The 18,204-nt window shown below is 38.2% G+C and overlaps 2 protein-coding genes across 12 annotated transcripts in view; one reads left to right on the top strand and one right to left on the bottom strand.

Moving 5' to 3' along the window:
- The window catches only part of LOC6558304 (phosphatase and actin regulator 4), a 105,389-nt gene that overhangs the window by 70,839 nt on the left and 16,346 nt on the right, over window positions 1-18,204 (bottom strand). For 4 of the 11 annotated variants that reach the window (XM_001984343.3, XM_032743156.2, XM_032743158.2 and 1 more), the window contains exons 1-2: window positions 12,159-12,483; window positions 5,149-6,134 (exon numbers count right to left, since the gene is read on the bottom strand). The exons of 6 other annotated variants lie outside the window; for them this stretch is intronic. In XM_001984343.3, coding sequence (XP_001984379.1) covers window positions 5,149-5,911 — 763 coding nt within the window. In that variant the 5' untranslated portion in view covers window positions 5,912-6,134; window positions 12,159-12,483. Of the gene's footprint in view, window positions 1-5,148; window positions 6,135-12,158; window positions 12,485-18,204 lie in introns of those variants that run through there. One more of the 11 variants, XM_032743157.2, reaches the window with a different exon arrangement.
- On the top strand, window positions 15,832-16,745 carry LOC6558901. Its single transcript, XM_032743169.1, has 2 exons — window positions 15,832-15,880; window positions 16,409-16,745. Exons 1-2 carry the CDS (start codon window positions 15,869-15,871, stop codon window positions 16,631-16,633), a joined length of 237 nt encoding a protein of 78 aa, XP_032599060.1. The 5' UTR covers window positions 15,832-15,868; the 3' UTR covers window positions 16,634-16,745.

The raw sequence follows: 18,204 nt of genomic DNA, 5'->3' as shown, positions 1-18,204 counted from the left end.
AACTATGGAGTGTACACGATTTCAACTTGAACTTGGAACTCTTTTAGCGAAACTTGAACTAGTGGTATTCGAGACTAATAATCGTGTATTTTTTATATTGATATGTACTCGAAATGTGCTTTTACAAATGTTAAAATATGTTTTTAAACATTTTCGTGCATTTTGAAAGTGTGGCAACTCCCGTCAACTTATAGGAAATGCCAGCAAACAAGTTGGCAACTCAAAAATACTTTTTACAGACTTCATCACTAAAAATACAAATTGACATCATTTTACATCGCTTATAAGCTCAGATTCCACAACAAGCTATCAACTTTAAAGCTTCAATTCACATTTGAGCAAGTTGGCAACACTTTTAACTGTTTGCAACCCGCCGAGCTTATCAACCTGACGATTTAATCACGTTTTATGCAAACATTTGCCTTATCTGCATATAAAGTTATGAAATGCGCATCGATGACGAATAGTTACTTTTGTCTTATAAGATTAGAGGCGTAGTATACTAATCAAAACGTCAAAACCATAAAAAAAAACCCACCTTACAGCAAAATATATATATATATATTTTCAAGCCTAACCCAAAAGCAAAGCTTCGTTGCAGTTATTTTTAAATCGTGACTGCAAAGAAATTACTTATACAACTTGTCATTTAAGTGAATGATGTGAATGATGTGAACAATAACAACGTCAACAACAAAATAACTTTGCTGATGATTATCATCATAATAATTATGTGGTTTAGCTACAGTTGCTGCCGCATTAACACCTCAGACAGCGCTGCTCGCCCACAAGCCAACTTCTCCCAATTGTAGGCACAGTCAAATTATTGTAAACAAAATGAAAATGTTAACAAGTTGCCAAATCGCACAGGAAATTACCGAAAAGGGGGGGTGGGGGCGATTGGTATTGAAGCAAGACGCAAACAAAAATAACCAAAGTTAATCAGCAAACACTCGACGTCAATTTATTGATTAATACCCTTCGATTAGCGTAGCCATAAAAATATTGACTGAATAGACTCGTAATTGCGCTGAGCGGGATGGAAAAGCGCCAAGGGAAAGAAATGTGTCCAAATTTGTTTTCATTGATGGCGCCAACGTCGAAACCGTCAGCACAGGGCAGCTCTTTCAAGTGTCTATGCAAACAATGCAGCTAAAGTGTTCAAATGGGAAACACCCTGTAAAGAAGCTATTGTTTACCTTAAGTGGAAGTAGACTTAAACCTATCATGAAATTGCCAACTGTTCAAGTTATGAATTTAACAAAAAAAAATCAAAAAATTATATTTATAAAAATGATATTATTTTACAAAATGATGTAACTGGCAGTAGGCAGCATCTCTGGCAGTTTGTAAGTTTGTAGTCCGTCAGCAGCATACCCTTTCTTTAAGCCAATTTACAGGTTATACGAAATGAAATTATATTTTAGGCGCCAGAGCTGCTCGAAGAGTCGCCAAATAGCTGTTGTTGTTGTTTGTGGCAGGAAGGAAGGCAGCCAAATCGACAGGCTTCTCTCTTGTTTTGTTTGCAAAGCCTTCTGGCTACGCAGCCTTATTTTTTTGTTGTTGTTTTTGTTGTTGTACAGATATAAATAAACCAAGCTCCACCCACAAAATTATGCTTTGGCAAGCCTTTTGTGTCGCCACAAACAACAACAATAACAGCACAAACAACAACAAGAACTGTCTTTACCTGAACTCTGTCAGACCCACTCCAACAACATCCGCACATGCCAGTTTTAAATGCAAACTTGTTGTTGTTGTTGTCATCATCACCATCATTAATATTGTTTTTGTTTTTGTTGTTGTTTTTGTTTTTATTGCATTCCATATTTTTGTAGCGCGATTCGTTTTTAGTGCGGGCTACTGTTAAATACAACAACAAAAAACCGCTCGTGAGTGTTTTTGGTTGTCTATCTGGCTTTATGACTGGACCCCAACTCCTCTTTCTACTGCTCCTCCTCTTCCTCTTGCTCTTCCTTTGCGTCTTCCGTTTTGCTGTGATTTGATAGCTACCGTATTTTTACAGAAGTGAGGAACTGACAGAATTGCCGACAGCGAAATTGGCGTGCAAATTGAAAGAATGAAAGAAGCAAAGCGTAAATTCGCTCCACGTTCTCATCAAATGAAATTTAAGTGGATGGCAAATGGGGCGGTGCTGACATCGAGCGTTTTATGGGGCGGACTATGCTGCAATTTATCGATAGACCAAGTAAAAAAAATTTATCGATTTCACAGCTGGATACAAACAGAACGTTTGAAGTTAAGTGCAAGATAGTAAGTGGCTGGGGAGAGTAGAAGGGGAGGGGAAGGGAGGACAGTAAATCGAATGAACAAAAAAAACCGTTTGATGATTGCAATTGAATCGAAATTGGAAAACGTTTGTAGGCAGTGACGGAAATGAAGGCTAAAAGCGATAAATAGAAAGAGAGCGAGAGAGAGAGAGAGAGAAAAGGAGATATGTGAAAGATAAAGATAGAGACAGCAGTCAGATCGATTTATGTTTTATTGAAGGCAATTTTCTCGTTTAGTTTTCGTTGCAAAATAATTGCCAGATGTGAAATTGTTTTCGATTGATATAAATTTCGCATTCGTTTGATTTCAGCCAAGTCATGGGAACAAAGTTGAAGGCTCACTTCTCTATTTTATTTATAAGCGGAAATTAGAACAATTTCTTATTTTTTTCAGGTTGAGGAAGAGGTGGGAAAAAGTTTCTCAAAGCAATAAATCAGCAACTCGCAACGGAAGCGATAAATGCAGAATTATGGGTTGCAATAGAAAACTGTAGATCTTAATAATCAATCGATAATCAACAAACAAAGAAAATGATTTTACAATTGTTTCTCGATGTTCTCTTGCTACCACATATTCGTAAACGTTTCGACTGCCAAGCTATCAATTTTGGCAAGGCAATGAACTTTCAATTAAATGATCTTCTTGATATTTAAAGTGCTAACAACACACACACAAATCTTGCCCAATACGAGTGGGATGAACTTGCAACGTATATGGAATATCCGCTGAGTTGCTGACACACCCATCAACAACTAACAAATGTAACAGGTTGTTGCTTACAATGTTGTGACAGGGTTTCAACTCAGATAATTGAGAAAATCAACACATTCTCGTTTTGCTGTTTGTTCAAATCTTGTTTTAGCTTCAAATACGCGCTGCAATTTCGCAAATTATTGCAACAAATGAAAAATGCGCGGAATGCGGTTAACAAAAGCAAGCGAACAACAACAACAAAAGCAACAACAACAACAACAGCAGATTACCTATCTGATAGCTTGGCTGAGACGTCGACGAAGACAGCAAAAGCGACAGCGAAAACAAATGAAATGATTCATCGACTCACTTTGACACACTGCTGAATTAATTATCCTCTCCCTCTCTCTCTCCCTCTCGCTCATGGTCAGGCGACAGCTCTCCGGCACGTGCGCTCTCTCTCTCTCTCACTCTCTCTCGTTTTCTCTCATTTGAACTTGAAACACGAGCACTTTAATTGCAAACAAATTTAAATGCCAATAAACAGCAAGAGACATGAAGACGATGCCAAGTTCTAAAAATAGACATTCAATGGACCCCCCCTCTCTCTCTCTCTCACTCTCTCTCTCTCTTGTTGTTTTTTTTCTTGTAGTCACGCTAACTGCGACTCAAAGTGAGAAGAGAGTGCAAGGCGAGCAGGCAAATCAAAACTGTTGCTGCTCAGCTTTGCTGTAAATACCCCTTGCTCGCTCTCACTGCACCCCTCTCTGACGATCTCTCTATATATCTCGCTCGCTCTCTCTCTCTCATCAGATATGACATGCGCTCGTCAACTCCAATTTCTTGATTAATTTGATTGATGATGGTGATTATGACTCAGTCAGTCAGTTGCGAATATCATCAAAAAGAGGGGGCGATGCTTGAGTGAGGCCATCATCAAAAGTGTAGAGAGCAGAGGGAGGGAGGTGGGCGGGCGAGTGGCTACCACTGTTTAGGTGTGAAAATCAAAATGAAGTATGCCAAATGGCAAATATGCAAATGATTTGTTAAATGGGTTTTTTTTTTTAATGTCTAAATTTGAATTCAAAGATACATATCTGGAATTAGTTGTATTTATCATACAATTTCAACAAAGAGCTGCACCTGTGTGTGGCAGCCACAACACAATCGCAACACGTAATCCACTTGTGCGCCCCCAAAAACACAGACTAATCCCCTTTGGTATTGTTTGTTGCAGCGCATAGATAAAGCGTTGGAAAACTTCTCTATCTGTCCGTTTGTTGTCTGTGCACTCGATGCCCAATTCCGAATAAATAAAAACCCTAAAGCCAAGCCCCATTTTACAACAATCCCCCCACCCCCGCACTTTCCCTCTCTCGCTCGCTCTCTTATGCGTCACATTCAAGTGCAGTGAACCATTTTGGGGCACGTCGCTCGGCCAGAAAAGAACAAAAAACATTTCCGTTCTGCGGCAGATGTGTAAAAAAAAACAAAATAAAATAAAAAAAAAGGTTATATTCTGTTTTGTTTGGTTTGGTTTTGTTTTGTTAAGCGGCCAACAGACAACAATCAATAAAAGTATAAAATTGTAGGGGGAAGAACAAATTGAAAACAATACAAAAATGTTGTTAAAGTTATTTCATTTTATTTCATTTAACTTCAAATCCGTAGTCAAACAATCGATGCGATTAATGCGAACAATCAAATCGAAGTGGACATTGAATTAAATTGCTAACATTTCTTTTGTTGCCTTGAATTGATTATGAACAACCCAAGATTGTGAAATAAATCAAGAGATTATCTTCCCAATTGTACAATACAAATACATATTTATATTTGCGTAGGATTTACGCCTTAGAACGTTGAAACTCAAATTAAACAAAACCAAAGTTTAGCCAAAACTTTGATTGCAAAGATGATTGTTTGCTGTTTTAGATACATTTGTTGTTGATTGCAAGGATGTAGCCAGGATTTGGGTATCTGAATTGACACCTTCAACATTAAATTGAAGTATCTTGGTGACCAGTGGGAGTTAACCAAACTAGCTACACCTAAAACGAATCCTAGCACGAATTGTGTGGCAAGTTCATCTCCACAGTTGAGATTAAATAAAAAATGCAAATTTTCCAAAATTTGTCCCTTGGCATTGGCCAGAAAACTTACCACCAGTGTTCGCATTGATTGCATTCGATTCCTTGGCATTGTTGCCATTATTGCTGTGCAGTATATCGGACAGGGATAATGAGGATGCAATCAGCTGACGCTTCTCCTCGAAGTTAAGGAAATCCATTGAGTTGCTGCGCTGTGGCGTGACTGTGATCGTCACCGATTTCTGCATGTTGGCCACAACGCACAGCTGTTGTTCCAGTTCCAGCTCGGTGACGACGGCCTTTGGTGAGTCGGGCGGAAATAGTCCGGCTGGATGATGATCAATGCCATCGGTGAGATCCGGCGGTGGCAACGCTTGTTGTTGTTGCTGCTGCTGCTGCTGCTGTTGCTGCTGATAGGCGAGATGTTGCTGCTGCTGCTGAGTGAAGAAGGCGAATGCTGGCTGCGCTGTTGCAGCACTGTAGGAGGGCGGGCCAAGGGTTGGGGCATGTGCAACACGTGAGGCAGCCGCTGGAGATAATTGATAGCCGCTGCTGCCGCCCTGTTGCCCCCCATCGGTCTGATCGTGCCCGTTTATGGCTGCCACCAGTGTGGCCAGATTGTTGCGACTTGTGGCACTGTTGTTGTTGTACTTGCCACCATTAGAGAGCTGCTGCTGCTGTTGCTGCTGCTGTTGTTGTTGCTGCTGCTGCTGTGCCTGAAATTTATGCTGTTGTTGCAGCTGTGCGAGCAACTGTTGCTGCTGCTGCTGATAGGCCATGTTGCCGCTACTGTTATTGCTCGCTTGTTGTTGCAACTTGTTGCTGCGCAGCGACATTTTCCCACCTTAGAATGAGAATATTCCGTTGCGTTCCACAGTTGTCCACATTTTGTTGATTGTTGTTTTAGTTGATTGTTGATTTTTGTTTTCGTTTTTGTTTATATTGTAATTAGTTGCACTCACGCGACCCTCGCAACTGACGCGTGGGTTGCTCATTTAGTTTGTCACAGTTTGTTTCACTTTCTGCGCCTGCTTTATGGCTTCACTTTTTCTTTAATTGCTGCAATCAAGCAATTAAAATACACATTTATTTATAACCGTGCCCCAAAACAACAACAACAACAACTAACAAACAATCGTAAACGACTTTTGACACCCTTGAAGAGTTTTTTATTTATTTTTCTTTTATTAATGTAGCATTTCTATATGCATTTTTGAAGACTTTTACTTTTACATCATCATAAAAGATATTAATTATTTTTTATTTTTCTTTCTTTAATACTTAATACTTTATGCATAGTTAACTTTAGTAAATATATTAAGAATTCAGAAGAGTGAGAATGAGAGAGAAGAAAAGAAAAGAAACTCAATGTGAAGAGCAATTGAGAAAAATGATTTTTAATTTGATGAGGATTAACCTAAAAGGCGAATGCACTTGCAACTGGTGCCGAGGAAGCAGAAGAGGGACCAGAACAGGGGAAGGAGGCAACAACAATCACACAGTCACTTTTCAACATCATCAAGCAAATGGAAATGGAGTTGGGGGAATCGCAGGAGAGAGCAGCTTGAAGTGGCAAGTGGCAGAGTTGCATGCAATGCCCGAGGAACACTTGACTGAAACAAAGCGAAACGAAACGAAACAAATTGCGACAAATCTGTCAAATGGTGGAAATGCAACAAGGAAATGAACAGAAGGTGTAGCTTCAACACACAAAAGCATTTGTGAAGGGAAAGGTGATGGAAAGAAAGTATTCAAATAGAAAGGGGAAAAAGGAAAAAGCAAGGACTTCTTCAAAGTTAAGTTCAAACAATCGACAAATGTTATGTCAACATTCTATTATTTATAAATTACCCTCCAGGTGCCTGGAAGGATGTTGAGTGCCACGCAGTCAAAGCATGAAGAGCTGCAAAGAGTTCTCTTTAAAGTTTAGTTTAAAGAATTGCCTGACTTTAAATGCACATTAAGATTTCTCACAATATCAGAAAAATATCAATCAAATCAAGATGATTAATATGTACAAATCTTCTCTCTTTTTTCCAGATTAAAGATTTGTCAAATTTTAAATTTTCATTAAAATTTCTGACAATATCATAAAAATATCAATCAAATCAAGATGATTACTATGTAAAAATCTTCTCTCTTTATTTTTTTGTAATCATCTTACAAATATTTTTGATTATCAAAAGGATGGCAAAAGAAACGATTTAAAATTTGGAAAAGCTTTAGCAAAATTGTGAAACGTTGTGTGAAATGCAATGAAATAGACATTTACAGTTCAAACAGGGGGATAGCAAACGAAAGCATTTCACTGAATCCGATTACCTTTAAGAAAACACACACAAAACACATTCTTAAAAAGAAAATCGTTTTTTTTTTTGTTTTTTTCGTCTTGCCACAGCCTTCCTTTTGCGTTGTGGCACAGACAGAGGCAATCCTTTTACAAAACCAGTTGCCAGCTCCTTGCCAGACAAATCTTATTAAACTACACTCAACAGCAGAAAGGAGGGGCAAACAGACAGAGAAAGAGAGAGAGAGAGAGAGAGAGAGAGGGATAGAAGTGGATAACAGGTCAGGTAGATTTCAACGTTGCTTGAGTTCAGATACCGATACATCAACAGTGAAGCAAAAGGGCGGGGCAGAGGCAGGGGCAGCGGGACAGACGCTGAACTGCACAGGTAAACGAAATGAGAATAAGGTTAAAAATGATGATGGCAGCAGGATACACACAAAAATAATAATAAAAAAATGTTATGATACGTGTGCCGACAAGTTCTCTGAACTGCAGACAAAGGGCGGGCTGGCTGGCTGGCTACGATGCAGAGAATTTAATATTCAAGACGCGTTTTCGCTCCTAGACACAACATCAAGTGAAAAATGCAATGTGTATTTAATTTATTTTCTTAAAAATCAAACACGCAACGGAAAAAAGCCAACCTTCAACAACTTTAGTTTTGCTCTGTGCGTAACTAAAGGAGAAAAGAATGGAGCAGAAAGTTGGCTAACTGTAGCAGAGATTGTTGCCACTGCCACTGTTTGTTTGGTTACTGTTACTGTTACTGTTCGTTCCAGTCAGTGTTGTTCCAGTGCGCTGAGTTTTTGGCACGTTAGTTTGGGGCTATTTGGCTTATGGGATTTGGCGCGCGCCGCTGCCAAAGCGTATTAAGAATAAAAACTCGGCCATGCCAAAGAATCTGAGAATTGGCTCAAATGTGGAGCAGTTGGCGCAACAACAAATCAACAGCAACAACATAAACAACAACGAATACAAATATAATAGGCATAAAAATCAAGAGCTCAGCATCAGCAACAATTACAATATGAAGCGTTTTATGGCAGAGAAAATGGCCACAATATTTACTTTAACGAGTGTCCAGTTGTGTGAGCGAGATAGCGCTATTTATCTGAGATGCATGCAACCGAGACACAATTATATAGCTCAGCCGTTGGGGACTATAAACATACTCTGTTAAGAGCGCTAAATTTATGTTAATTGACACTGCTGCATTCTGTTATCTTCTGATTTATAAAATGTTAAATATCACTGTTTTTTTATGTTTACAGTTTAGTGTTACAGTTTATGGAAATGTTAAATTTGAGTTTATTACAGTTCAATGTCTGCCCATTAATAAATCAAACAAGAAAAGTCGAGACGACTCCAGTTAGATTTAATTACAGGGTATGCATGAAAAGACATGATTAAATTAGCAAGTGCGTCGTCATCCACAGTTGCACCCCGTGGCAACGGGGGAACGGGGGTCTTTGGTGGTGGCGGCGGCATATTGCACATATGTGAAACGGAAAGCGATGACGCTGGCAACTTGTAACTTGCAACATCAGCGGTGCATATTAAATATGCATAAAAGGAATACAAAAAAAGGGAAAAAAAAAGAAGCTTAAAGCATTTGTCTGTGTGTGAAAAGCAAATACAACAAAGGCGCAGGCAGGCAGTGGCAACAACAACAACAACAACAACAACAGAAGCAGCAGCAGCAGCAGTAGCAGCACAATGGACTCTGACTGTGGGTCTCTTGTGGCGCTGTGGCAGGTTCAGTGAACCTTTACAGTTCAGTAGTTTAGCGATTTTTATGCCACTGTGGCACACAGCATAAAATGTTTATTTTTTTGTTTTTTGTTGCTTTGCTTTTGGGGGCTGCGCAAACTTTTGGGAAAGCCGAAAACAAAAAGTCAACAGCAACAAACAACAACAATGCTCTGCAAAAGATCAGCAAATGAAACAGAAAGGAAAGCGTTGTGAAACAGCTACAACAAAGGGAGAGGGCGTGGTTAGGAGGCGGAGATGGGCTGGCATCGATTAATATCGGAGCAACGCTGAGATTCAAATGCTGTTATTGTTGCCCCACTGCTCTACACATATATATATATATATATATATATGTTAATGTGTATTTGTATTTATGAGTTGATGGCGCCTGCAGCGCCAAAATCCAATCAAATCCAATTAACAGCAAAAAAGTGTAAAAGTGACGAGAAGAGCGAGGGGAGCAGATCTTTGTTCCATTACTCGAGCACGTTTCGCGCCATATGTAAACTGAGTAACAACAACAACAGCAACAACAACAAGAGCAACAAACAGCTTGCAGCACACGCGACTCGGAACAGAAACACAGAAGCAAAAGCAAACAACAAAGCCAAAGCAGCCGCAGCTCAAACTCAGCAGCCGCAATAACAGCAACAACAACAATAACATTCGTAACAGTAACAGCAGCGGCAGTAGAAGCAAACACTAACAGCAGCAACAACAACAGCAGCGGCCACCGACCGAAAATGCTCTCTGACCAACCAGCTGTCGCCCAGGCTTTGCCTGCACAGTGGCACGCAGCTGTTAATTATGCTCATTTGGTAATGTTTGCAACATAATTACAAATAGACTTTGCTATATGTCTACAATATTAACAGCAATTGCAATTTAATTTATTAAGTATACTGCATACATAAATATTGACAAACAATGAACACATCCGATTCCATATAAATAGGCACACTTTTTGCTAATCATCCTCAGCCCAGTTCAATTTGTATATGCACAAAGTTCAATAACCCAGACCCACTGTGCCACTGAGCTACTGCACATACTTTCACACACATACACACACAAACACATTTATTCGTTTGTGGGGTTGTTGCTAATGGAATACAATTCACAGGGCGGCTGCTGCAAATGGAGGCATTTGTAGGCAACAAAGTCTCATCGCCGTCTCCCCGTCTGCCTTTGTCCGCATGCAAGAACAACTGAACATCTGAACAACTGAAGAACTGAACAACAAAAGAGAATCAGACGGCAAATACCATTGAATGCCAGACAAAAAAACCCAAAGCAAAACTGAGAGCAAAACTGACGCTGCTGCTGGCGTCGACTGCGACGTCGCCGTCGGTGTCAAAGTCCAAAGCTGCAAAAGTTTTTGCTGGAACGGGGGATGAGGATGGGGTTGAGGAGGGGGCGTATGGCGAGGGCGACAAACCGTCGCAGTTAGTGCGTTGAAATATTCGCATAAATTTAAATTTGCCCACAAGAAAAAACATCCAGCCAAGAACGGAATGCGGGGTTGTAGGCAGAGGGGCTGTAAATGCGTTTTATGGGGGTTGCTGGATGCTGCCTTTTTGGGGGTTGTGTTTTCCATCAGTTGAAAAAGCAAAACAACAACAAAAAGTAGTAAAAATCGCAGCAGACTGTCAAGTGTGCGAGGCAGGCAGATAGACAAATCTGATAAAAAGAATGCCACACTATGCATCCACCATCTCCCTCGCACACACACACACACTGTGTATGCTTGTGTATTTCAATAATAGCAACAACAACAACAGCAACAACTAGAAGAAAAAACTGTCTAGACTTGTAAGTAGATAAAAATATATTTTCCAAAACGCCCAAAAAGAAATTACACAAAAATATGAAAAAGGAGAAATATTGTTGGAAATTATGCTGCAGTGTTGCAAACCATAGGAATTTCCGATAAGGAAGTAACTGCACTCAATGGGTGGGGGGTGAAAATTACTATATCGCTTGCGGATAAGATAAGCACGAAACTCGAACAAGCGTTACTTTCATGTTCAAATTCAATTTGCCACAACAGCGGAACACGAAACATAAAACAAATAAGTAACTGTAGAAGATAGAGAGATAGAGGGAGAGAGAAAGAGAGAGATGAAATTTGGTTTTGTATTTTCTGATTATAATAATAGTTTATTTAATTTGATGTTGTTTCTTTTTCACTTTTTTGTGTGAGTTTGTTTTGTTATTGATTTCACTTTTTTTTCCATAAATATTTAATGACTTTTATACACAAATTGCAGCTGTCGACGCTAACGTCGACGTCGACGTTGATGTTGATGTTCTGCCGCTGCTTGTTGTTGTTGTTGCTTGTGTATAACAGAAATAGAAAAACTGAAATTCAGACTGCGCTTTCTGCTGTTATTGTTGTAGTTTTGTTGTTGCTGTAGCTGGCACCTGTGCGACGCTGTTGTCGACGTCAACGCTGACGTTTCGCAGCTGCTGATGCTGTTGTTGTTGTTTTTTTTGTTAATTTCATTTTGTTTGGCTCATTGAAAGTTTAATTCACACCTGCACTTTTCAAAGGCTACACACACATACACATGCACAACGGCAACAGCAGTAATACAAATTTGTACAAATTTATTGGAATTCCTCACAAAATGTATGCAACAAAATGCGAGAGAGACAAAATAGCAGCGCACAGAATGCGACGACGTCGACGTTGACGTTGACAGCATCAGAAGTTGTAAAACCGGATTTTCTTTTTGGGTGCTCTGCAGTTGTTGTTGTTGACTTTGCACTTTATTTCATTTTATTTATTTTTTGATTCAGATTGAAATGAAAAACCTATTTTTGATAGTACACAAGTTTTTCTCTTTTTCTGTATTTTATTTTATTTTATTCGCTCGCACAGCGGCCACTCTTCGACTTCAGCGTCTTCTTCTTCTGGTTCTGCTTCTGCTTTGCCTTCGCATTCCAAAGAACGCTGCCATTTGTTTACCCGCCGTTGCGGCGTCTTTCTCTTCTTCTTCCTCTTGCTCTAACACTACTCAATTTTTTCTCTCACTTACACTTGCCTGCAGCTGGCGATAATAATTTTCGCAAGTATTTGCGTGTTTACTTTTCAACTTTACTAATGATTTACTAATAATTTAATAATTCACAATACACTGACAAATATACACAAACACTCGACACACTGACAGCCGCAACGCGACGCGACGCAACAGCGAAGAAAAAACGAGTAGCGACTAATACAAATTTCGTTCAACTATTTATTAGTTTGCTGAATTAATTTTTAACAACAATATTTATTTGTCGTTCGAATGCGTTTGTTATTTTTTGTTGTGTATGTATTAACCGCAGACCACGTCCAACTCGTCCAACGGTTTTTTTCGACTCACTGGCGAACAATCGGCCGAGAGAGACACACATCAACAGCAGAGGTGAGCATTGCTAGCATAGCTGTTACTGCTCACAAATATTTAAAGTCACATGTGAAAACTAGCAGTGATATCGTCATCATGACTAATTAACAACTGAATATAATTTTTAAAATATGTAATTCGCTTCGATATTTCTAGTATGATTTATATATATTATTACAATTACAATCACAGTTCTTGTCACTATTCATTTTGAAGTAGCAGTCACTTCAGAGCGGTGCTCATCTCTAGGGCATTGTGTGTATGTGTTAGTGTTTACCAGCTGCTTTGTTGCTGTTTTCAATACAAAATTACTCTCACGCTCGTCCGCTTGAATCGGTGTCTGTCTGTTAAGTTAACAGCATTATGCTCAGCGTATGTTAACTTCGTAAGCATACATTTAATAAACACAACGATTGTTGAGTGTAATATATATATAATGAGTATCTTTAATGTTATAAATATTAGTGATTTATTAAATACTTTCAGGTTTATATTTACCAATGACTCAATTATTTCAATATTTATCAAATTTAACAAGCGACAGTTGTGCAGTCTGGCAACGCTGCCACCGGAGCGAGGCAATAAACAAATAAAGAGAGCGAGAGAGACAGAGAGAGGGAGAGAGAGAGCGCGCGTGTATAAAATTTATAGCATGCGACTGGCATGTGAATAACATAATTCCCACAAATCAAAATATAAAAAAACAAATATACAAGCAACGACAATTGAAAAGTATGGAGGGGATTAAGGGAAGTTAATTAGCCGACAAATAAAACAAAAATATTATTTATAAAATGAGAAAGAATTATGTTTTTATGCCTATTGAATTTGAAACGTTAACAGAACTTAAATTTTTATTTTAATTAATCGAATCACTTTTGATGATTAGGAAATGATTTATGGCACCATTTTGCTCTTTGTACAACTTATACACATTTTTATTAGTAGTAGTAATTGCCAATTTCAGCTAAGCAAAAAAAAAAAGCAAATAAAATGTTGAAATTTTTTGCCTCAAGAAATGCCATTCCAAAGCTATTTACAATCCACTTAAAATGCGTAAAAGGCTCCATAAAACTATCTCCATCTCTTTCGCCCACACACACACACACACACACACAGACACACACAGACAATAGCATAACATATGCATGTATGTATTTGTAAATATTTATGTGCGTATTTCTCATCCCATTTCCATTCCAGCCCATCTGCCACCCACAAAAAGGCAACTTTTGAGTATTTCCCAAGCAAATGAAGCAATCAAAAATGATATGTTGATATTGTTGTTTTTCCATTCCACTTCAATAGTATTTTACCTTGTTTACCAAAACAAAAAACTATTCGGGATAAGTTGGAATTCTGTCTATTTCTATTTTTAGACACAAGCACAAATATTGTGTTGGTTTTTTTTTTGTTTTTCTCTTAATTTTCGACAACATTGAGAGTTCCTATAATATACATATATAAATATATATTTATATAGTATATGCATATGTAGCACAGGAAACGGAAGCATCGACATCATGAGGGGGAGGGGGGGATGTAAGCGTCTGTCCAGAAATTGTTTGGGTAAAAATGCCGGTAAGTGTCTCAGCGCAGGCGTTGTGAGCGAGAAAGAGAGCGAGCGACTGGGAACACGTAATAACAACAGTTGCAGAGTCACGCTGCAACAGTTTGAGCAGCGCTGTGTAGCGTTTGTCTGCTTTTTTTTATAGCATGCGATTTATTGCACACGTAATGGCTGCAAAACTGTTTGAAGCTGTTTAAAAATGAAGTGAATAATGAATTATAAATGGCAAGCAAAATGTGCAAAAGAATTTCGCATGTAGGTTAATTTATAAAAAGCTGTCAGCTTTGAGACGGCACATGAAATTTCTGCGAATTACTGCAAACTTGAAGAGCAAAGAGTTGATGAAATACAGAAGATTTAAATGCTAATTATTATCATTTATAAGCCTTTTTGAGTTATATTACTTATATTATAAATGTAAACTAAGACTTTAACCCATAATTATTCTGTCAACGTACAAATAACCCAATTCCATATTCCACTCTTAGGAAATGAACAGGAAAATCTTGATTAAAGGCCACCATTCATTGTGGGGACATTGAGATATCAGCTGAATGTCAAATGGCTGCCTCAATTGCCAGTGCTGCCAACTTAATTTATGTCGCATTTAAAATGCAAAAATACGCAGCAGCAGCAGCAGCAGCAGTTTCCAACCGATAAGACAAAGGAGCAAAAAGGATCCCAAAGGAGTTCGGTGGAGACGCAGCTGTCAAGCTGCTTTAATTTAACAACTTGACAAATTGAATATTTTGTTCTTTCCAAGGGGGGCAAATAGAGAAAATGCAGCAGCTAAACAAAGGACTAAAATGTATACGCTGAAAGATTTTTAACATTCTTTTTTTTTGAGCTAGAATCGCATTTTAAACTTTGAATGTAGTATTTATCTAAAAGTCGAGCTATTTTCAAAAAGACCTGGTTTTTGAAAATCGGAAAAGTTTAGACAAAGTTATGGCTCTGGAAAGTTTTGATCGATCCTTAAAAGAACCTTTAGAAAATATAATTTTAATCGTGTTTCCAACTGTGAATGTAGTATTATTCTGGGTATCAAACAATGATTAAAAAACCTTGATTTTTGTATATTGAGATAGGAAAGTTTTGACCCGTTCGAATAACCTTTTTGGGTTATATTTTTTAAGGTGACTTTTGAGCCGCAATCGCGTTAACAACTTTAAATGTAATTATATATTTAATATATATATATCTATATAATATATATTCCAAAGATATAAAACTCTTTAAAGTCGAAGAAAGTTATTTTTCTTGAGTGTATAATCTGCTCGCTGGACAAAGGACCTTTTGCCAGAGCCTCGTAGATTAGCCTAGCAACAATGAGCGATAATTGTTCAAGGCACAAACCAATTAACATTGCCTAAGGTCCAAATGAAGCATTTGGATATTTTGATTACTTCCGATTTTGGTGTCGGAACTGTCGGATTGGAGGGGGGAGGTGGCACATCCACTGGCCAGCGGCAAGGTAAACAAAATTAAACGCACGCCTCCTATTAGAAATGCAGCGCACGCCCCAAGACGCACATAAAGAGCCGAGACTTTGGGGCCAAAGCAAAATTACAACAAATAAAACATACGTAAATGAAAATGAAAAAAAAAAACAACGAAAAAACAACAAAAAAACAACAAAAACACATACAAAACGTGCCACGGTCAAATGTTCTGTTTGGATTTCTGACGTCCGAAAACTTTGCTATAAAAGCGACAACTATTCGGACTTATAAATCATATCAGTTTGTTATCTGCAAGCAACAACCATCCAAAACCTACCAAGATGTTCAAGTTTGTAAGTAGCTAACAAAAAAAAACAAATAAACACAAAAACATAAAGTGATATTGGCAATAGAAGCTGCTTAGTGTGAATAACTAGACTCGATTTGGCTAAAAAGAATTTGTTTTTTAGTTCAATTCGATTGCAAATGAGTCAAATGAATTCAAAGTGATCTCGTCATTTAGAAGTGGAATTGACAAACAATCTTCACAAGTTAAAAAAAAAAACAATTATTTTAAGTTGAGTTGAATTAAACGACTTGTGAAACTTTCCAAATTGATAGAACATGTTTCTAAATCCAATTAAGATAATCACAAGTTGCTAGTTCTTTAGATTAACTGATTCGAAGTGGAAGCAACTTTATTCTCGGCAACAATCAGAAGACCTTAAAAATATTTAGTCCCTTCGAAATAAGGACTCTCTCTCATAAATATAATATGTAACTCCAACGCATTAGCTGCTGATCTTTTGGCTTCGTAAACGTTTCACTGGCTGCTGCATGAATAACTCTATCTCTCTCTTCGCCTCTCTTTCTTTCAACAGTTCGCTCTGTGCCTGTTCGCCGTTGTTGCTCTGGCTGCCGCCAAGCCTCAGTTCCTGACCACCTACAGTGCTGCCACGCCCTATGTGGCTGCCAGCCCCTACGCAGCGGCCTACACCAGCGGCGTGTATGCCTCACCCTATTCGGCTGCCTACACCAGCGGCGTTTATGCCTCGCCCTACGCCTACAGCGCCTATCCTTATAGCTCCGTCTACCTGAGACGTTAAGGATGAACTTTTGTACGCGCACCCATTCAAGATGGAGCAACTACTGCAACCTTGCTGACGACCAACGATGAACAAAAATAAAACGACAAGGAAAACCAAAAAACCAAAAACAAAAAAACCTTTTTGATTCGTCTTTTGCTTGGAGCTTTTAATGGTTACACAAAATGTCGCAGCAGCTGCAACATTTTGAAATATTTACGCATTTGGCAGTTGCTGTTTTTGATGTGCATATTTAGTGCAAATTGCAATGGCTGCCATCAAATGCATTCACTGCCCCACTGCCTCATATATCATCACAAACGGGGGGGGGGGCTTGTCTGCTGTCGTCTGCATGCGTTGGTTTCTAAAATGTGCAAATTATGGCAACTAAGTTGCTTGATGTTGCCCCAAACACGCATACAACACGCACAAGGCGAAGGCGAATACACACACACAACACACACACACACACACACACACACATGAGCAAACAGTCACAAACAGAGACTTACCCACACACGCACTTCCTCTCTCTCCCTCTCTTTCTCTTGCTCTCTCTTTCATTGGCATTTGTAATTTGCATATTTTGTGTAGCATGCTTTCAGGCGCATTGTGCACAGTGGTCTCAAAACAAACAACAAATTTGAATAATTCGCTATATCGATAGCAGCTTACCAGCTGCATATCATTTGCCCGACTAAAAAACTAGATCGTAATCGAGTTGGATAAAAGAGATAAAATTAAATCGAGTTGAGGATTTCATTGGCAAAATGGTTTGCCACTTTTGTGGTTTGTGCAAAATCAAATCAGTTCGATTTATCAGCAGAGCAAAATTCTTTCAAAATGCACAAAACTTTTCAATCAAAAGTTAGCGAAAGAAATTAACAACAAATTGGAATGCGACAGTCGAGTAAAAACACCCCAGAAAGCTTCCAATTTGAAAATACGTTTTGGTTAATGAAATTTGTGTTGCTTATTTGATCTGAATGAAAGTTGTACACTTGATTAAAAACATATTGGATATAGTATATGTCAACTGGAAGGCGATATCTTTGCAATTGTCTAGCTATTATCAGATATCGATTTATATCGATATTCACGAAACAGCTGCAATTGTCGTTAAAATTAAATAAATAATTAAGAGCAGCTGTTGTAGTCTCTGAGATTGGCTTGTTCACAGATATGGACGTGTGCTAATGCTGATCACGAATATATATATACTATATACCATATTTTTATGTGTTTGTGGTAAAAAAAAACAACGTATTTAATTGTTAAGTTGGTCGATTAAGGCTTTCTATGCACAGTTGTGCATTTAAAATTTAAATTAATTAAATTAAATAAATAAAATAAACTAAATTAAATTAATTAAAATTATTTATTTTTATCCTTGTATACTATTACTCAAATTGCAAAGGAAGCAATCAAAGCTCAATAAAAATTGTCAAACAAGAAGGAACTTTACTAATGCAGATGGCCAATTATTTAAATAAAGATAAATACATTACGTATATGGTTGTGTATATGGTATAAGTCTGGGGTTAATCATTTAGGACTACATTTATTTCCTCAACTTCCGCAATCAACACAGC

Source organism: Drosophila grimshawi, unplaced genomic scaffold, assembly GCF_018153295.1.
Source record: "Drosophila grimshawi isolate 15287-2541.00 unplaced genomic scaffold, ASM1815329v1 contig_44, whole genome shotgun sequence".
Classification (NCBI taxonomy): Eukaryota; Metazoa; Arthropoda; class Insecta; order Diptera; family Drosophilidae; genus Drosophila; species Drosophila grimshawi.
Note: the sequence above shows the minus strand (reverse complement) of the source record. Positions and strands in the feature narration are given on the sequence as shown.